At 37.4% G+C, this 22,748-nt stretch overlaps 1 protein-coding gene across 2 annotated transcripts in view; it reads right to left on the bottom strand.

Moving 5' to 3' along the window:
* The window catches only part of LOC108707095 (tetratricopeptide repeat protein 28), a 354,710-nt gene that overhangs the window by 63,175 nt on the left and 268,787 nt on the right, over positions 1 to 22,748 (bottom strand). For both annotated transcript variants that reach the window (XM_018244049.2, XM_018244051.2), the window contains 4 exons: positions 21,705 to 21,834; positions 20,301 to 20,519; positions 19,773 to 19,938; positions 1,628 to 1,768 (listed from right to left, as the gene is read on the bottom strand). In XM_018244049.2, coding sequence (XP_018099538.1) covers positions 1,628 to 1,768; positions 19,773 to 19,938; positions 20,301 to 20,519; positions 21,705 to 21,834 — 656 coding nt within the window. The remainder of the gene's footprint in view (positions 1 to 1,627; positions 1,769 to 19,772; positions 19,939 to 20,300; positions 20,520 to 21,704; positions 21,835 to 22,748) is intronic.

Consider the following 22,748-nt stretch of genomic DNA (forward strand, 5'->3'; position numbering starts at 1 on the left):
ATTTTAACAATGATTAAATAGTAAATAGAGAAGAAATAGAGATAGTTTAACGTTCAATTTAATTTCAAGTCTGGCTTTATGTCTGCATTTTTTTTTAACTTAACCTTTCTCTATTACCTCATTACATTTTTTATACTGTACAGCTATATCTGACTTGTATGACAAAATTAGCATGCATTGACAAACACCAAAATGTGTGAGTCGGCTTACAAAAAAAAAAATCTGTTTTTTTGGAATGGAGCAGTAAAACAAAAAGGAAACTTCGCAGATTAACAAGGGTCACTACTAAACTGTTTCTTTACAGAGTGGAAATGATTTGACCATCATTAAAGGAGAAGGAAAGGTTAAAACTAAGTAAGTCTTATCAGAAAGGTCCATCTAAATATACCAGTAAAACCCCAAAGTAGTGCTGCTCTGAGTCCCCTGTCAAAAGAAACACTGCATTTCTTTCCTTCTATTGTGTATACATGGGCTTCTGTATCAGACTTCCTGCCTTCAGTTTAAACCTCATTGCCCTGGGCAAGAGCATGCTCAGTTTGCTCCTCCCCCCCTCCCTTCTCTACTGTAATCTGAGCCCAGAGCAGGGAGAGACTCAGGCAGGAAGTGATGTCACACCATGTTAATCCTGCAGCTCCTATCCTAAACAAACAGAGAGTTTCTAGAGCTTTTTACTCAGGTATGGTAAAACATTCTACAGAATAAATATAGCATTCTAGCTTGCACTATTGCAGCTAATCTATTGGCAATAAAATGCCTCCGTAGCTTTCCTTCTCCTTTAATTCTCCCTTCTAATGAGCTCCAAAACAGTCCTGGACTCTGATGGGCTGACAATCTGTAGAGGGGCTGCTGTAAGATGCACTAGACAGTCACTATTTAGTGGGCTTGTGGGGGGCTGCTTGGGCCTTGTGTACTTGGAATGCCAGGGCCTATTTTGGTTCCCAGTCCAGACCTGGCTCCAATTTAACAGAAATGCTACTGCTCAAAGCAAGTGAACAGATCCTAATAAACTGAAATCTGTCTAACAATTTGTTGAAATCTTTCTTACCCTTTACCCAAATCTTCATGTTCCTCTCTGTCTCTCTCTACCTGTTCAGAATACTCTCTGGATCCAGCTCCAACTGGATCCAGTAGCTCTGTCCCTAAAAACACAATACCATAATGAAACACAATTAATAAACCCCATATTATCTAACTCAAAAAACCTATGAAACCCAATTCACTCTCTCCAGATAATGCTCCCATGATCTTCTTCCAGCAGGGCTAGGCTCAGCATGTGTGCAAGGCTGCAAGGGGCAGTTGTAGAGGGTTTGGTGAGATGGAGCAAGATAAAATTTGTTCATAGACTTGTTGGGTAATGGGCATGAGCTTATTTTTGTAAACGTGATAAATTAACACTTAGATTATAAACAATCTACTTTTTATAATTTATAAACATTTTATGCTAACTATTTAAGAACTATTAGAAGTCACCTCTGAGTTCTATAACCTAGATAAAAGCACTTCAATTAAATATAAGTTGTAGGGTTACACTCTAAAGCAAAAAACATCTAGGAAAGGGTAGTGTTCTTTATCAAAATATAACTAGTGCAACACAATCCAGCGTTAGACAAAAAGTAATAAATGATACCTGTTAAATGTGTTGTTTCTGCTAACCATTCTTAAAAATCCAGTTGGGTCTGTAGCAGAGTTGATTTTATTGTTAAGGTCATCATATTGTTGGTCCATGAAATCTCCAGCCTCACTTTCAGTCTCGCTGCTAGCACAAGTCCTAAAAAGAAAACAAGCTGCATTAAATTTTATACTGCTCTGCTGTTCATGACTTTAATTTCCTTTAATGACATGCTTAGAAAAGAAGCCTGGCAACAAAGTCAGGACTTGGAAGGGCATCAGGAAAATCATATATCAGACTGTAAATAGCATACACCTGAGAAAGCAACATATTTGTAAATTGTGCTAAAAATACATGTAACAATTAATTAACTGTATAAAAAAGAACAAAATGTCAAATATGGTGAAGGTTTCAGTTAAATTATTCAAGGGTAGACAAAAGAACACACATAAAGAAATCTGCCATAGGTGTTTCTTGAATCAGAGAGAGAGAGCTTGGTGTCTTCTCTTGGAAGGGAATTATACCTTAAGAAGATTACAGATACACATAACCTTACCCCTCTTAAATTTTTTTTTATCTTTTATAGGATTTATTTATATGCCCTTAATTACCTTACTAAATATCAATAATTGTAAGGGTTACAAAGTGGTATTGGGAAAACAGAGAACAAAAATATGGGATTGTGCAGTTATAGAACCAGAAAAAAGGGAAATCATAATGGAGATGCAGAATGTAGAGATTGATAACAATTGCCAAATGTAAAAGCAACTGTTAAAGGAAATTGATTTGGAGCCCCTGAGAAAATTCTATGAAATTCAGTAGAGTTTTGCAACTAGAGAAGAAGCTTTTGGGTGTAGATTAACATAGTTCTGATGCTTGCAATGCAGAGTGAGGAACACAAATAATATGAAGACAGTCTGAAATAAAAACAAACATCAAAATAAAGTTATTAGAAAGAAGTCCGGGCAGGCAATGGAAAAATTATGTAGAAAATAAGAAAGCAATAAGCAGGGAAGACAACAAGAAGGATAAGGCAAGGTGCTATTAAACAAATATCAGGTTGCTGTGATGAACAGAAGATAAGTACAGAAAGGTAGATAGGTTTGATTGTGAGAAGTGGACAAGTTAAAACAGATGGAAATAACAGCAATGGTCATCTAACTGAAATGGTTGATTCTAAATATAAATGTAAAGAATGAACCTTTGAAACCCCTGATTTAACATTTCCAAATGAAATAAACCGATGGAAGAGAAAATGGACTTTTCAGACCAAAATGAAAATATCAGTTACAGTTAATGTTATCATCAGAAGGTCTAATTAAATCTGGCTCAGTGGTAGCTTCAACCTGTCCAGCAACTGCTGACACATGTAAAAAGAATGTTTTAGTAATTACCTAGTGCAGAAAATGTTAGCGGTAATTATTAATACATGTCCTGAATATTAGCATAAAAAACGACTGAAACAGCAAAAACTGTTTCCAGATAAAATATACTTGGAAGGGGGAGGGTGGTGTTGGGTGGGATCTACCATCTATTTAGAAATTGCTTTTTATTCAAATTTAAAACAGTTATATATATATTTGTGTTGGAATTCACAACACTACAGTAAGGGGCACATTTACCTAGGGTCAAATATCGAGGGTTAATTAACCCTTGATATTCGACCGTCAAAGTAAAATCCTTCGACTTCGAATATCGAAGTCGAAGGATTTTGCGCTATTCCTACGATCGAAGGAATAATTATTCGATGGAACGATTGAAGGATATTCCTTAGATCAAGAAATTGTTAGGAAGCCTATGGGGACCTTCCCCATAGGCTAACATTGGCCTCGGTAGGTTTTAGGTGGCGAACTAGGGGGTTGAAGAATTTTTTAAAGAGACAGTACTTCGACTATCGAATGGTCGAATAGTCGAACGATTTTTAGTTCGAATCGTTCGATTCGAAGTCGAAGGTCGTAGTCGAAGGTCGAAGTAGCCCATTCGATGGTTGAAGTAGCCATATTCGACCATTCGAAATTCGAACTTTTTTTCCTCTATTCCTTCACTCGAACTAATTAAATGGGCCCCTAAGTAAACAATGTTATATTTTATATATTTTTTTTTATAAAACATTTAACAGGCACCCAGTGGTGTGACACCCAAATTGCTGTCCACAGTTAGTTGCATTACTGTGGATAAATTAAACTTATAAAAAATTGTTAGCATAAGGGTTCAAACAGATTAAAATGAATTAAATTTAATTCATTCATATCCATGTTACCTAGTATAGGTACCACAATGACAAAAATGGTCCACTGCTTCCTTGATAGAATTTTCAAGGCATAAACATATGGATTAGGGAGAAGAATGCTTCACTCTTTACTATATTATACTCGGGAAGCATCTCTGAATACATTTCTGAAAATACCATGATTATCTTGTTAATGTAAGGACTCTTCCCTGTAGATCCTTTAGTGAATATTCTTTATAGAAATGAAGTGTAACTTAAAAATGTGTCTTATTACTTATGTCTTAACCCTACATGTGTCACATTGGTCCCTGGAGTACTTTGAATTGCATGACATACGCTAAATTATGTTTAAAAAAAAAAAAAAGCATTTTCTGTGCTTCTGCGGTTTTGAAATTCAGTTTCAGCCATAATCCAGAAATACGACAGAAACATTCAAAGCAAGTGGATGAACCCATAAAGTCAGGCCTAGCCAAACATAAAGGGGCCATAAAACCATAGGTAGCTCTTGTAAGATGGCTAAGTAATAGCCATTTTTTGAAAATCACATTTAAATTTCCTTTATGATTCTGTTCCATGCAGAGTTATGTTGCAACCAATTTTCCAAGGAGGCATGAGAAAGACACACAGCATTGTCTATTCACAAAATCGGTCGGAAGCTTCAGACTATAAACATCATCTTCATATCATATAGCACCAGCTATACCTACTCACATACTCTATGTTACGATTTTCACAATCAATTATAACTATCAAGGGTCTTAGAATAATCTAACAAATAAGGATTATAAAATAATAATAGGATTTGAGGGCCCTGCTTTGAAAATGTTAGGGAGATCAGCCACCGGTGCATGCATCCCAACTGCCCATATTTAAGTGGGACATTCCCAATTGGGAAACCCTGATGAAAATAACTGATGCGTTGTAGATTAAGGTGGGTTGGGGTGTGTGACTGAGTGAAATATCCTGATTTTCAATTCTGAAACTGAAATATATGGAGGTTTGCCATTTAATACGTGTATGCTGCCAACTGGAAATGGGGGGGGATCAATGCCAGATCTTTTGTTACATACATTAGCCAACCCATTTATAAAACAATCTGCCGATGTCCCAATAACCAAATTAAAAAAACAAAAAAAAAAATCATAGAACTATGCCTAAAGCTCTAGAACAGGGGTCCCCAACCCATTTAAGCCGTGAGCCACATTCAGATGTAAAGAGAGTTGGGGAGCAACACAATCATGAAAACTGCTTCTGAGTGGTGCAAAATAAGTGCGGTGATTGGACATTTTATACCCTCTATGTGGACTGGCAGGCTGTGTTTGGCAGTGAACGCTTTGAGGCCAATGGAAGCAAGAAGCATCCAAGGAGTAAGTGAGTAACATGCTGTACACAAGCCACTTATTGGGGATCACTGCTCTAGCATAATAATAATAAGTCAAATGTGTTAAGTAACATGAAATTAAAGGAGCCGTCTGCAACTATTTATAATCTTTTGTGCTAAAAAAAATTATATCATTACAAGTAATTGTATTAATTGCTGTTAGAGCAGTTACATAAGATGTAAAATGCTTTCTGCATGGCTACCTCTAGGCATTGTCTATAAATCTTTCTGTCATGTGCAAAACTGCTAACCATCTGCTCCAGATTATCTACAAGGTCACTAATAAAAATATCATATATTTGGTCCCAAGACACCCACCCCCAAGGTATTCTACTTGTCATGTGCCTTATCTGAATGTGGCCTATTACTAATGATGCTTTAACATCTTTCTACTAGAAAGCACTGTCCAGCAGCATCTTAAGTTCATTTGTCTTTGTTGCATTAAATGCTTTTGTTAACCATTTACTTGCTAATGCTCTACTGTGATGTCTGGTTAAAGGAAGCCCTGGTTGGTTGGGACAGACGTTTATAGACTGGTAGACTGGACTGGTTTTAGGGTAGTCCTAGTTCATGTTTGTAGGGTAGGAGGAAGAAAAGAATAAAATATTGCCGCTTAAAAGCTAGCTCACAGTCTATGGACAAAAATAGACAGCATAGCAACGTGTAATACAGAAACATAAGAGTACGTCTATTGAAATCCACAAGGTGAACTCTAAATTTGCAGGAATGTTTTACAGGTCTTCCCTGGGACAAACACCTTATCCATTTGGCAGGCATTTTATTTATAAGATGCTAGGTCACATCAATTTCTATATGCAAGGGTATTAAAGTAATATACTAAAATACAGCAGGAGGTAGTTATAGGGCTCTGCTCAGACTAAATGATACACATGAAGCTTTTATTACTTTTTTGAAAGTCCTCCATTTAGCATAAAACTTACTGTACAATAGTACTCAGAACACCGCATATATTTTTAAAGATAATACCTACACTGGCAGTCACCTGTATGTGACAGTGTGACCCCTGGGTCTTCACATTCGCCAGTCAAGGTGTTAGTTGAATGCCAGAACACACGGCACACATAAAGACCAAATAATATTGATTTTAGTTTGGCCTTTTTTATACTGCCAGTCAAAGAAGCGAGACAAATTTCCCATTTTATCTAAAGTGTCTGACCATGCATTATGACCCGGCACCTGGCCTAACCCATTATAGCACAGATGACATCTTTCATCCTCATTCCCGCAATCCCTGCTGCCTAAAGCCGGCTGTATGGATGTGATGCATTTAACTGTCAAGTCAGGTGAAGATCTGGTGGCACAGGACTGCTCAAGCTCAATAAATGTGCTGCTGTTTGTAGCATTTCCCATGAGCAAACAGTGAACTTTACGTTTCAAGACTGAATTCACAATATACTATGACGGAAAATGTATATCAAAAGGTCAGTTGAATCACACTGAGCACTGCAGAATGTGTTTCCGTCTGATCACCTGTATGAACATCGCACCCGCCTCCTAATGAATAAATCAGCCATCATGAAATTCTCAATTGTCAGAGCCTTAATTATCTCGCGACCTGTTCCTTCTAGAAGATTCCACTTTAGTTGAGTTGGTTGCTTTGTTCTTGGAAATAAGAGAAAATGCATTTTTTATCATCTTGTATTTTTTATTATCCCCTTTGCAGCTGTATCCTGAGTGCCTGGCGCTGGCACAGCATTAAAGTTTAAAGCATAAACAAAAAACCAAATGGCGGGGGAGAACAGTTGGGCTGGTAAACGGTACAGATAAAAGCAGGCCCACAAACAATTAGATTACAGGTCAGTTGCTGCGACAGAAATCGAAAAAGAATGGCAATGTTTATTTAATTTACAGTCTCTGCAAAACAAAGAAAGGGGTCAGTCGAGCATCGCAAGCCACAGCTGAGCATTAAGAGTAACTGAATCTAAATGACACATCATTAAAATATAATTTATCTCTGCCACAAGATAAGAAAGAATAGTTTATTAAGTGCTTGTCGCAACCGGCATACAGTATGTTAGGCTTCAGCTTTTTATTAGAACTTTAATGTGGCCTTCAATCCAAGAGGTAGCTGCTAATAAATATATATTTCTTCCAATATTAATTTTTTTTAAATCATTATTAATGTTTTTTTTAGCCAGACACTTAACTACCATCCATATAGCAGTTAAACAGAATTTTATAAAGCAGAACTACAATTATTGTAATCATCCTCTTTTTTTATGTGTGTGTACAAAGACTGAATGTATTTTTGTGTTTAAGTACATGCAAATGATGCTGATTAAGTGGAAGAATAAATGGTGCAGCTGGATATTTTTCTTTTGCTTCACTTGTATTATGACTATAAAATAAGGGGAGTGATTGACGGAGCTGCCACCGACATTTCGATCCTTATTTTGTGTTTTTCAGACTTTCTTTCTTTCTTTCAGACTCACTTTCACTGTATCATGGGCTTAGCTCCCGGGTAAGACATTAGACTGCCCTGGCAAAATAATAAGATGAAGCCTCCAACTCCAGTTAAATAAATGGAAATATTTGCTAATTATAGCACACTCTAAAATTGCACATTTTCTGGCAAATTCCCGAACAGAATCAATATCCAACCAGCTGGTAATCCCTGTTGTAGGGAGGCTGTGAATACCTGTCCCATCATTTGTGTTGTTTCTATCTGATAGATTTGGTCCTGACCCGGGGTGGAGACACTCCAATTTATAGTGTATAGACAAATGACTCATGTAGCACCAAAAAGTGGAAATCAGTGCAGGATTTCCTTCAGTAGCTACATAAAGTTCTGGTCTATTTGCAAGGGGGGGAGGGGTAAGAATATGAAATGTGTCATATATACAAGTATGGGTAAATGTTATATATGTATATGTGTTTAAAAGTTACTGTAGGATGTAATGTGTGACCACAAGAGGATAGTAAGGGTTCTGTTAATTATTTAGTGTGATGTACTTCTTATTCAGGTGTAGGCAGAAAAGTATAAAAGGAGCAACACCACCCAAGCTCTGGGTCTTGACAGGAGGTCGTGGCCGAGTTATTATTAGTCAGCAGTGGATGAGTCAAGGTCTAGAGCAGGTATAGCCAGCATAGTTAGCAAAATTACTGCCCAGAGTGTGGCTTCTGACAAGGTAATGAAAGGGGTAACGTGTGTGTTGTCTCTTGAGGAGCTGGCTACCTGCATATACATGGGTATATGTAGTAAGACAGATACAGTTTAGTTCTGGTCAGCTGCTGATTAAATAATAAGGAAACATCATGTAATTATGGGTTACTGTACCAGGACAAACATTGCTCATAATACTACAACATACTGTATCTGTCAACTCTCCTGATTTCCGCTGGAGTTACCCAGTTTTGAACTCCCTCCCCTTGTCTCCAGTCATTATACTGTATTTCACTCCCCCATGTTTTCTAGTTTCTGTAGCCAAATTTAATGAAGTATTTAGTGACATCAGAGGAGCTTGAGCACGTGGCGTGAACATTAGCGGCTTTAAAAATGTGTGTGAGCATGCACAGTGATGTCACAACTGGCGAGCTCACTAGAACCTGGAAACATTTTGCAGTGACAACAAAATCCTGGAGCCGCCCTACAGAGCCATTGCATATGGTGTGACCCATCAGAATGTATCTGTGCCTTTTGAAATATCTGCATATTTTAGGGATGCACCAAACACAGGATTTGATTTGCAGTCAGCCACAGGATTTGATTTGTTATTTTTTGCATATCTTTGCATATTTTTATTTTTATTCTAATCTATTCAATTCCACTAAAAATACCAACGATTCGAGCCAAATATGATGAATTTGAACAGTTTTCACTTAGGACAGGGCTAGCTAAGTTAATTATTTACATACCGTACATCCTGTTTCACACATTTATTTACAGGAAACCCTGACCAATCAACTCAAGAGAAATATGGCACAGTTGTGATAGACAGCTCCTACTCAGAAATGCTTGATGGTCTGTCAAACTGAACCCTATGGTCAGTGGTGTAACCAGATATTAGGGGGCCCCACAGCAAATTATTTTTCAGGCCCGAAAATGTCTCGAGTTTGAACTGTTTTATCAATATTTATTGAAATTGTATTTGAATTAGTGCCTAATGGGGCCCCTATACTTCCTAGCCCCCCCCCCTGCAGCCACAGGGTCTGCTTCCTCTGTAGTTATACCCCTGCCTAAGGTTACAAGTGTGCCTTGACCAAATCAGGACAGTTGCGGTCACAAAATGTTGCTCGAGTTTTAATGTGTACTGCTAAAAAAAATCACATGTCAAACAATGCAACAACAAAATAAATTACTGGCATTTACATCACAACAATTAGTTTTTTTTTATAAATAGATATTTATTATCCATTAATATACAGTATATGTACATGTGAAACATTGAAGTCCTGCTGCAGGGCCAAGTCTCTTTGGAAGCAGAATTGTTTTGCACTAGATGGGCTCTCATACACCAAGACTGTAGCATGACATTGGGTTTAGACCAAATCTTCTAGTAACATGTTTTAGCCTTGTGAATAGTGCAAAACAAGTTCTGAAAAAATGGAACTGATTTACTATTTGGCAAAACAAATGAATTTCTCCACTAACGGAACACAGAAGGTGCCCTGTAGCATGTTACAATACCGTGTTACTATTGCTTCACATTTATCATGTCCTCCTATGCAGATAAGTAGAAAGCTAAAATTTTTCACTGTCGTTTAAACAACTGTTATTTCTTTGATTAACCAAGGACGCCATAATTGTTTGTACAAACAGGTAATACTTAAGGGGCAAGCCGAAACCATGGTATTTGAACCTTGTTTGTTTTACATGCGACATACTAAGTTTGAGTGTTAGGCTTGTTAATGGGATTAAAATGCGTTTAATGTAGTACTGCTATTCAGGAGCACAATTCACCCTTGTGCCAGTGTTTGCAAATCCAGTGCACCACACTCAGTCCCAATGAAACACTGTACTTGGGTGTTATATTTATGGCTTAACTTAACATAATAGCGGTCATGTAGTAATGCCCTGGGCTCAAGTGTAAGAGCACCGGGGGTGAAAAATGGTGCCAATCGGTGCTCATTCAACAAGTACTTACACCTTTGCATAAGTGCATAGCATTCTGCCTTGTGGCACATCATAAATCTAGTTTGTACTGATGGGAACAAGGCATTTTGTACTCACCATGGAAGTTAGGAGGCAGTACATATATATGTCTACCCACAACCTTCAAGAACAGAGGAGTAACTACCGGGGGTGCAGAAGGGGCTTGCGCAGATGCGAAGGTGCACAGAAAACTGCGTCTAGAGGGGGGAACCCAGCTGCAAACCTGCACATGAGTCCGACTCTGCTTAGTTACATTACTGTTCAAGAATACAGCACTGCTGAACACAGACAGCACTGTATTCATGAGGAAAGAAAAGGCCTTGGATCTCCATTGTTGAGAGCAAAGACCTGCACCCATAATGCATATTTGCACCTTTTTTTTACACTTTGCACTTTTTTGTCTCCTTTATACATTCACTATCAAACCTTTGTGCTTCTTTGTGTCTTCTGCTGCTCAGCAGTGGTGGGCACAGTACCTATGGCATGCTTGGGAAAAAAGGATGTATTGAACGCTAAAAAGCATATGATGTGTACCTTTCTTTGCATTCTGCATTACATCATATAGCAAAATATTACACACAGATTAGACTACAGGTTTAGTGACAGAATAATATATATGAAACAAAAGCACAAAAGGTTCAAAGGGAGCACGCCCATTCATATTAAAGTGAGGCGCAAACCTAAAGGAACTCCCCAACAGAGTTACCATAACGTAATAAACATATAAAAAGAAGAAGACTGCACTCTCTAAAGGAATAAATTAATTTATTGAACTCAAAAGTTACAAAAAATAAATAAATAAATACATCAAGCATTAGCCCAATGCAATCTTCCTCTTTTTATAAGAATAATATAATATATTAGGATCAGCATAGTAGAACAAGGGTAATAACAACATGATTCTAAGCAGAACAGAAAGATGGATTCACAGCAGGAAGAGATTGCTAGTGATACTGCCATATAGATTAGTGGTACAACCTCACCCTGACTAATGTATGGAGTTCCCTAGTCCCTAGAAGGACATAAATAAACCAAAGGCTGACCAGGGAAGACTTACTGAATTGGTGCACTGTCTGCACAACATAAATTAGTAAGCAAGAAAGAAAAATATTAATAGTTACACCTGAGATCAGGTTGAGAGACGGTAAATTATAAAATGTTACAGCACTGTACATTAATGGATTATATAAAGTACAGAGAGTAAAGCAGAGTTAATACATAGTTACATAGTTACATAGTTACATAGTTAATTTGGCTTGAAAAAAGACAATAGCCCATTCAAGTTCAATACTTTTAAATAACCCTGAGTGTACAAATATCCATATACATATATAGGCCTATCTATACACTCACATATATCTATTCAAAAAGTTACCAGGGATCTATAAACAGACACAATTATATTCCCTCTAGTCAATCCCCTTTTTATGTAAGACAGTACATTTTTTTCTTTAGAAGGCACTGTGTGGCATTGCCTCAAATTATACGTCTTGTAATCCACAAAAATCTCCTCATTATTCTCAGAGAAGGAGACATCCAACTCACTACCATTTATTGCATACAGTATCTAGCATTAATGTTATTTGCAATGAAATGCATAACCTTGTATTTACACTGAACCTAACTTGCCTATTTTGCTACCCAGCTATTCAATTTAGTCAAAACTCTATGCAAAGAAGCAGCATTCTGTATGGAACTTATAGTTTTGTATAAATTAGTATCATCAGCAAATACAGAGACAGTACTTAAAACACCCACCTCAAGGTCATTTACAAACAAACAAAAAAATTCGAAAATGCTCCATTACCACATGAAATCAATCCTTTCCTTTTTCAAATACTTTTCTATCCAAGTATAAATGCAGGCCAAAATTCTTAAATTTAAAAGGACCGTATGTGTGTGTTACCATATTAAATACTAACAACGTCTAAATAGATCACATCCACTGCCATTTCAGTGTCCAGGTTTCTGCACAGCTCCTTATAGAAGGCAATGCAATCAATTACACATAAACCCATGCTGCCACAAACTCACAGTATTTTGATTAGCAATATATTCTTTTCTACCACCCGTGCCAAACTAACAGGTCTGTAGTTCTCAGGCTGAGAGTGTGATCCTCTCTTGAAATTCCAGGTAATGTGTTCTGTACTGTGTTAGCCAGTTGAGAAAGTTATAGTGTAAAACATTTGATGAAGCATAACAAAAGTGGTGTAAAAGTGATACCTTTATTTGCTAACTAAGATGATAATAACAGTTAGTTTTCAAAACATTTCAGTTCCTTCTTCAAAGCTGTAATTCCCATCAACATGGGCAAGTGGCGAACCAGGCAACGTGGCAGTGTAGACTGGAAACTATTGGTGCATTTTTGCAAAAATAAATATGATCTTTTACTAAACGTGTAAACGCCTCTGGGCTGGTGTTGAAGAAATGGTACATGGGTGCCTATAAATTAATAAGTTATGTTTATATATTTTTTCTTCTACTAGCAGGACCTGCGGAGGAGGGGGCAACACTGTCCTGGCTCTACTGGTTCAGGATATAATATCTGTGAGGGAACACAATTATTTGTGCCCAGGGCAGCAGCACACAGTAATACAGCACTGACATCACTAAAAGTGTTGAATAACTAGGCATGAAAGCACACAGCAAATTCGAGATTCCAGCTTGATGTCACCCCCATGTGAAAAGACACAATACCAGTTAGGCACAATGATCTAATTTTACACTTTTCTTGCAGTAGTGCAGGAATTTTATTACAAGATTTCCTTCACAATCTCACAATTTGAAAGATATTCCTACACATATTTTAAGCAAAGCTAAAATGGGGAGGGGTGATCATGGTAACAGAGGAACAGGCAGCCAGAGCAGTGCTTATATTCCTGGCATGAAAGGAGCAGACAAATGTTTTTGGCACTCTCTCATTACTATGGTAGAAGACCCAGGTTCAAAGGCAATCCAGACTCTGACTGTTTCTTTCATGGAGACGGAGCCAAACTCCCAGAGCAATTTTAAATCAGGACTATTTCATTTTGTGATGGCAGGTGAGAGTGCTAAAATAATTGCTGAATAGTGAGTTCTCTTAACAAGTCAGAAAGAAGACAGAGGAAAATGCTATGAAAGCTGCACACAAGGCTGAATGGAAAACATACAAGCAGAATAAATAGTTGTGTGTTCAGAATCTGGCAACAGAAAAGGAAAATGTCTAAAGCAACAACTCTGCATATTTGTCTTGACTTGGCATCATCTGATGGCAATTGATCTTTATAACAACACTTTGCTCTAAAGGGAGTTAATTATCTGTTAAATTGCAGGATCTTATATCTCCAGCAGGACATTCATCTACATAGAAAATATATCCAATATTTGTATTTTCTCAAGTGGATGTGAATGGAGTAATTTCTCTTCTAAAGGTATTGCTAGCATGTGATTCAAGGTTCAAGTCAGCAGTGTCTGCAGTTGCAAAAGGGAGTCTTGAATGAATGACCTCCTCAAAGTACACACATACCTTTAAATGTGCAGATTAAAAAGCAAAATTAATATAGCACCTCCAATTCATAGGACATAGTAGAAATACGCACAGTTCTTTTAGGTTGAAAGCACCAGTGCTGGTATTTTTAAGTTACAAACAACAGCTAAATATTGCCAGATTGCACGCAATGCACCAAATCCTTAAGAACATGCAATCTGCACCTCTAAAGTTTTTTTGTTAAGGGGAACTCACAGGATAATTCTGTATAAATATATAATATTACATTACAGGTATAGCAACCATAATTAGCACCTTAATAATGGGAATCCCCACCACCCATACTCTGTGATCAACCACTAGCTCAAAATCTATGAACGTTGGGGTATATTTATCATAGAGTGAAGTTAGAGATCATCACAGTTCACTAGAGTGAAATTCAGCCACTCTCCATTCATTTGTGACATTTTTAAAGAGTATTTATCAATTGGTGAAAGTGAAAGTTCATCCTTTGATAAAAATGCCTTTCAAAATCCTATAGAAATGAATGGAGAGTGTCGGAATTTCACTCTAGAGGACTGTGGCGATTTCTAACTTCACTCTTTGATAAATATACCCCATTGTCTCTTAAGGAGGAACAAATATATTTTTTTGCCCCTGCTTTGTGCCTTCCTTGGAGCCTCAGCAGCCACCAGCTGTTAATGCCAATACACTTCTTGTATTCTGGTGGTGGAACGATTTTCTTAAATACATATGGACAGCCCTACTCAAAATGAATATTGCAATAGCAGCTTGCAAAATATTTCTGTTTTTAAAATGGTTTATGTTAACTTTTAGTTCTTTTGTTACTGCATTTCTTATTCCTGGCACATTTCAACTGGCATTTATTGTAGTTTTTTTTTAATTATTTGCCTTTTTCTTCCAGTTTTTAAAATGGAGGACACAGACCCTGACTGTTAAAAAACAATTGCTTTGTGGGGCTATAATATTATTGTTACCTTTTAATTGCTTATCCTAATGTAAAAGCCCTCTCATATTTATCTTCCAGTGCGTCATTCAACATACTGCCTGGCTGGATCCTAGGAACCAGATGGCTGCTGAAATTTCAAAGTGGAGAGCTGCTGAGCAAAAATCAAAATAATAAACACAAAAAAAAAATGAAGGTCAATAAAAAATTGTTTCACAGTCCTCAACCTTTTTTTTCCAGTGTGCAACATTGGGGAGAAATGCAAGCATGAAAAATGTTCCTGGCTGGTGCAAATTAAATAGCCCCTATGTGGACTGGCAGACTACAGGAGACTCTATTTAGCAGTACAACTGGTTTTTATACAACCAAAACTTGACTCCAAAGCAGAAATTCAAATATAAGCACCTGCTTTGGGGTCACTGGGAGCAGCATGTTAAGGGGTGGGTGACCAACATGTTGCTCATATGCCCCTCATTTGGGATCACTGGTCTATACCATAATAAATATTAATCTAATAGTGAACTACCCCTTTAAATATTGTGTTAATGTCCCAGTAGCAATGATGGAGCTATCAATGGTTATCTCGGGTGAAGGACATGTAGCAAGAAACCCCCCCCCCCCCAGACATGAATTTCAGGCTGGATTTAAATGTGTTCAAGGTTTCAAGGGAGTGCTGGCCCCAGGTAGTTTTGCCACCAGATATGCTCTATTGTGCTCTTTCGAGCTCTTAGACAAAGGCCTTTATTGAGTTGAAAGCACTTTTATTATCACTGAGCACAAATGCTGGTTGAGGATTCTGGGAATTATACGTGACAGTAGTAAAAAAAAACTACCTAATATTTTTCTGACTTTTTCTGATGTAAATAATTCAGACACCCAAGAGGTAAAAGAGTAAATAAAAAAGCTTTCTGCCACCAGGTATTTTGATTTTGTTATATATCTTCAGAGCATATTTTCTCCTTACACTCAGCATGCTCATAAATGCTCACACTGCCTATCTGTCTTCAGAGAAAAAAATCCAGTCTCTTTGTTCAATGCTTATAAGAAATCGCCTTCTACTATATAAAAATAAATGTCTGGAATTGACAGCGTGAAGATTCAAATTAAGGTTACCCTTGACATGCCTTTAAGCCCCACATATGTACTGGACATATGCTTTTTCAATAAAGAGGCAATAAGCCTTTTTCATTTAAACGTAATACTTTTTTAAAATCAACTAAATACAACGTATCTACAGCAACCTTGCAGGTAAAAATCCAGCTGAAATGTCATACGATAATAGTAAAGGAACATGACTAGTGCCATTAAATATGAGTGCTTGTTTTTTTTTTCTAAGATATTGCCTTCACATCCATAAGGATATCTCTTTCTTTGATAAAAATCCCCGTGAGGAACAGTTCAGAAGGGAAGATGTACCAGCTGTCAAAGCAGAAACAGCAAATTATGCAGTTTCCACTGACTTTCAATGGATGCTGCCTGTGCACACAATATATTCTGTTTCTGGAGATGCTTTAAAAGGCATTCCCTGGTACTTTTTATCAATGCTCTTAGTTTGAGCAGGTCATCTAATATTCGGGAGATATTAAATGCCAAAAAGAAGCCTCGCAGAGAGCTATCAAATGTAAGCTGAGACTCCATCCCTGTTGAACCAGCAAATTTTGCTCCAACACAAAGCATCCTGAGGTGATTATTCAAAGGAGTAGCTATAAAGTGGTGCTACTCCAAAACACATCTTCTGATTATGGTTATAATATCTGTCAAGCTGGAGAAAAGACAACCTGTTGCCTTTAAAATTGAGGCGATACAACATAATGCAGATGTGTTAGTAAACAAAAATAAGAAGAAGGGAACAAGCATGGTGTAGGCAAAGCATTTAAATAGATGGTGCATACTCAGGGCAATTACCAAAGCAACAGAGGTTTAATGGATAAGCACTAAACAACATAATGGGGGTTATTTATCAAAATCCAATTTTTTCGGATTTTTTTTAATACAAAAGTTCAACCAAACTAGAATCCACAATGTGAGCTTATTTATTATTAAAAAAGCACAATTTAATCGGATCGGGGACAAACTGGACAAAATCACACGAAAACCCAAACCCGTACAATTTTTTTTCAAGTTTTTCACGAATCATAGGATTTTTTCAGGCTTTTTACTGAAAAGCCTGAATTTTTCAGATTTTTGCCAAAAAAGTCAGAGTTTGGGGGTAATTCCAGCCCAGACAACTGAAACTGTTGTGTCACATGTCATTCTAAAATATATTTGATGCTAGGTAACTACAAAGCTATTCACATGCAAAACTGATCTCTCATAATAATCCTGTAGATTATTAAATGCAATTGAATATAGTGATTTACTTTAGCCAAACATACATTAGTCTAATTCATGGTTGTTGCAGTCAGTCCCACTCACCTCAATTCAAATGGAAGCACCTGGAGTATATGAAGACAGAAGCCCTGGTATGGGGTTGGGGTTGCCCATTGCAAGTGGAGGGTGCCACTGATAATCTCTACCAGAAATGTTAGTTGGTCCCAATAAGTAGCAGAGAAAAGGCTAGGCTTGTGGTGAAAAGCAGGCCCGGATTTGCGGCAAGGCCTAGGGCGGCAAAAAATAGGGGCGGCATGCCGCCCAGCCGTATTATGGGGACGTGTGCGTCCCCATTCAATTACACCAGCTGTAGGCGGGCGCTAGGAACGCGCAGCTAGCTGGTCGGACCGCACGGCCTAGGGGCGGCCGGCAAAGAAATCCGGCGCTGGTGAAAAGTGACTAGTAAATTATCATGTTGAAAACAGAATTATAATTTTTTTCACCGCATATGTAGTGGTAGGCTTTGTGTTATACAGTACAAGACAAGGCTTTTTTGCTTGTTAATTTTTGTGTGTTGTACCATATTTTCATTACATATTTTAGTATTCTTCATAAAACTACTCAGATTCTCTAAATTGATGGGACCCTTTGGTTGAGGGCAATGAACCAACCTAGAATCCAGGTCTCAGTTTTCCTCAGGAAAACTATGAAGGTTATTCAACTATACATGACTGCTATCAGATGAGCACCAGACATGTTTAAGAATAAATATAGCCCAGAGATCTGACAAGGAAAGAATTCCAACCTCCACTAGTGATCACCACTATTCAAGCAAAGCCATTGAACAGATGTGTGTATCTGTACTTTGTTTAAATAAAATTCTCCCTTAAAAAAAAAGAGAAAATCTTGCTTACTACAAGCGGCACCTGACCTTCATACCAAATCCATTGACCCTTCTGTAAAGTATATTCTTTATACTTTACCCTGAGAAATACATTCAGAACCCAGTGCTTAGATGTGTCTGATGGGCTTGAATCAACATGAGCTCACAGCATTAGAACTTATAAATGTGATTTACATGTACATGGTAATGCAATAAAAGGTGCAGCTTTCGCCCTTTTTTTTGCAAGTCTTGTAACCATAATCAACCAATGAAATATCAGATTTCAAACAGTTGAACAATAAATGCTACCTGCTGATTAGCGGCTATGGATTACTAAACAAGGAGGAATCATTACCCCATATATGATCAGTGATTCTACTGAATGCCAGTGATATTTAATTCCTTTGATTCACTTGTGTGTATCTTGTCCTTATCTTGCCCGTCCTCTGTCTTTATTCTATTGCCACTGCTAATAGGAATACCAGCAGAAGTACAATTAACAGTGTATGTATGTATGGCACTATAAACTACAAGGTGCAATCAATACATATTCAAATATACTATTGATTCATGGCCTTGTCTATGCAAGCCAATACATTTGTGTTGCAATGTTTTTGAACAGCAATGAACCTATGTAAGTTGCTGTGTAAAATGCATACAGATAGGGGCCATTATTTTGAGGGAAGCTTTCTGCAAATATCTGGGCTAACCCAACATGCAACACATAGGTCTCACAAAAGTGTGGTCCTGTTACTGAACCCAAAGCCTGAACCCAGAACACTTTAGGAGCATACCTTTCAATGCTCACTTTCTCATCATCAGAACAAACATGGTAGCTCTTCACTTCTCATTCATTTGGCACTTATAAAAGAACAGGGTACAGCTTTCTTTTGAATATGGCCCAGTAGCATAATGGAAGACACAGCTACAGTTCCCATCTGTGCCTCCAAATATGCCCCAGTAGCTCCCCATCTTCTTTTCTGCTGATTCACTGCACATGCTCTGTGCTGCTGTCACTTACTGAGCTTAGGGACCAACTCACAATATACAGTACATATAGAATAGAAATGTCAGACCAGGATGCGCCTAGCAGTGTTCTATTCAGAATAAAATGCAAATCTGTCTGCCCAATACCAGACCCATTAAAATTCTGTGCTTGACAGTAGCAGACAAAAAAACAATGGTCCTTGTAAACTTAAATCATGTCACTTTGATGCAGTTTTTTGCTCTTTGACCTTTGCCACCGATTTGGAAATTCATGTGCATTCTAAAAAATGATGTCTGCCTATCCAGTGATTCCCAAAATCCTTAGAACTTACAGCTGTAGGCATGTTATTCCATTTATTAAAATAACCCATGGCTTATGCAATTACCATATTGCATCAGGATTCCGCAGCTAGCCAGAGTATAAATAAAGCAGCACTACCTAATCTGGAAACTATTTTGAAAAAATGTTAAGATGGGATGAACTTGTGTTTAAGGATTTTTAATAAAACTTTAAAAAGCTGTCTTTGTGTGCATATGTTTTTAGTTTAGTCAGTATACTCCAAACACATGAGAACATACTGACATTTCAGGTCAGCTGTATGTTAAAAATGAGGTAAAGGAAATACTGATACTGAAAATGTTAAACCGCTCTGTTAGCACACAGCAGCAAATGAGCTCCCTGTTTGGTATCCCTGGTATATGGCAAGAATTTGACTAAAATCAGAGGAATCCAAGATAAAAGGAGACACATACTATAGATAACTTTAGGGTAACGGCACATCGTCCTGTATTGTGCTCTGCAGTGTGTCAAATATGAAAGCCTTACCTGGTGTAGTATGAGTCCACTCCTAAAGTTTCTCGCACATTAGCAATGTACTGCTCTAAAACAGAGTTATTACAGCCTTGAAAACTCATGCTTCCTGGTTCATTGAACTCACTGGTGTTCTCCACTGAGATATCTCCTAAATAATGTTCATGGAACTTCAAGATTCCTGCAAAATGTGTGGGAGGGAACAAGAAATGTAAGCTACAACATATAAGCATTTGATGTTTATGTTATACCAAGCTTAAATAGGCACCAAATCCAGTTTATTTTTCTTTTTTGGACAGATCCAAACACCAAGGCTTTCTGCTAAAGCGAGTCCTTGCCCACTCTAAATCAACAGCCACAGGTCTTTGCACTACACTTCAGAGCACAGAGACCACCACCGTGAATAAAGTGATGCCTGTACTAGTGGGAGGGGATCATTCAGGATATGGGGTTCAAATGTCAAGTATATCCCAAAGCCTTGGATCCAAAGGAAGTAATTTTATTTTCTTAAAATAAAGCAACAGAGCGATAAGTACAACTTACCAGAACCAGGAGCAAGGAGCCAGCTGTACAGATAACCCGCAGCTAATGAAAAGTACAGCACCAGACCCCTCTGACTATTAATTGTTTCCAAAATCTGATCAATTGTCACAGGTGAATAAGGATCAGAATCTTGCTGGCCGGTCTGCCTTTCTACTAGAAGATCTGCAAATGCCCTGGTTCTTCCTCTTTCTGCTACTGCTAAAGCTTCATCATGATGCCCTAAACATACAGACATATAAAGAAACCAAGATGAATACAAAAAAATACACATATATCATAATGTATTTATAGCAAAGCCATATAGAGTGTAAAAAGGACCTCTGTACTGAATTCTTGAGTGTATGAACTGGTGACAGTTACCCGGGACTATATATCTGCTTCTCAGTTGTGTCATTGATCCAGCCATGTAAACTCCTCCTCCCCCTTGTGTTTCAGTATTAATGTTAAATGCAGAATTGCCTCTGGAGTGTGCTCTACACTGATCACACCCACACACTCAAGTGTTAATGGGATAGAAACCCCTTTATAGGTCCATGCAGCAGAAGGAAGGTTGATCTGAAAATCCTCTCAGAAACTATGGGTCATGCAGCATTTTAATTTATGTTTCCCACTAACCAAACCTTTTCTTCTGCAATAGTCCTTAAAGGGGACCTGTCACCCTAAGACATAATTCCAAATCCTATTCTATCATGTTAGTTTAGGCAAAATAAACTTTTCTTACTCTTTACAAATTATATAAATGATGTTTGCTTCAGTCTTTGAATTCACAATCACAACAAGAAGTCAGGAGCTATTTTGTGGATGCTGTTATTATAGATACGTATTGTATCACCTCCATATCTTGTGTGTGCAACAGAAAGGGGGACCAATGTCCATGATCATGCACAGTAATTACTGTCCTGTCTCAATTCCATAGGCATAGAGGCTAGGGGCAAGCAATATGTGATTGGCAACTCTGATTATCAAACATATTTATAATGGCTATGTTGTATGTTTTAATTAAAAAAAAATATTTGGTCCTCATGTTTAATTTGCAAAGGACTTTTATTATAGAGCTTTTTATATGTGGGTGACAGGTCCCCTTTAAAGGGACGAAATGGAAAAGTAAATTTTTTGGGTAGACTAAGGCTCTCTATACACTCTTCTGTATGTGAATGGCAGTATGTTGCCCACATATAATGTCGTTACATATTCAAGCCTTGTGGGGGCAACACTGATTTAGACTATCATATAATATGATAAATGAAAAGATAATTCCATTTTCATTTTTCTGTATTCAAGGAGAAGTTCTACTGTTGTGCCTATAGAAACTACAAACAAATCTTGCATGCTATTGCAGAATAGGAGCACCTACTGTAGCTGTCACCCTACACTGTCACAGAGAGAAGACCTAAGAACTCTTACCGAGACTGATTAGAACACGCTGCAGAGCCTGATATGATGATGTTTGCAGATCGAACAGAGAAAGCTTATAATCAGTGCTGAGCTGGGCTTCATGTCTTATTGTTTCAAATAACGCTGAAGCTCTGTAAAGCTGAAACCGGAGAAAACACTCACATTAAACATCTGACAACCTCTCTCTTGTAATTCAAGCGTCCTAGAGGGATTATAGCTATTTCGGTCATTTCATGCGGCTGCGATGAAACGAGAAAAATATGAGCCACGCTAAAGCAGATGCTGCGGCATATTTATTTACAGTAAACTGTATGTTTTTTATTTCATATATATTGATTAGCTGGTACTGATGAAACGGGAAACCAGCTCCTCGTAGTGAATTAAAACTTAACTATGCATTAACAATTATAATAATGAATAACAACAATTAAAGGGCAATCAAATATGAATATATATAGTTAGTCTATCTATAATAACAATATCCAAGCAGTGGAAGAGGCCAGCAGGTGACATGGTGCTCTACATTTGTATATGACTGATATTAATACTCACATGTACTGTACATTAACATATGCATTATTAGCATAATAAGGTGAGTTTTTATTTTTAAAGTATCACTTTTAATTAGTCATTTATTGATGTCTCGGTATATAATTCAAAGGGGAATACAGGCAATAACAATAAAATATGAATATGCAGATTACAGTGACACACAGCACTCCACTAATGCATATTAGTATTTTTTATTCTTATAGTGCTTGCCTTAGTCAACAACAGCACAATCTTCATAACCAATAGATCTGATTTAACAAACCAGAATCCAGGGACTAATATATTTTATAGATATATCAATAGCAATGTTTAATTTAAAATATTATAGCCCAAATATATATTTTCCTGATTTTAGTCTGCAACTGAATTGAATTATTTTATGATATTCAAACTGCTGGTACAGAATACATACACAGGGCTGAGACACACCCAGAGAAAATTAAACAGGATTTTTTTTACTGTTTGGGTTGTTTTGAAAAACAAAAAATGAAAGAGCATTTT

Source organism: Xenopus laevis, chromosome 1S, assembly GCF_017654675.1.
Source record: "Xenopus laevis strain J_2021 chromosome 1S, Xenopus_laevis_v10.1, whole genome shotgun sequence".
Lineage (NCBI taxonomy): Eukaryota > Metazoa > Chordata > Amphibia > Anura > Pipidae > Xenopus > Xenopus laevis.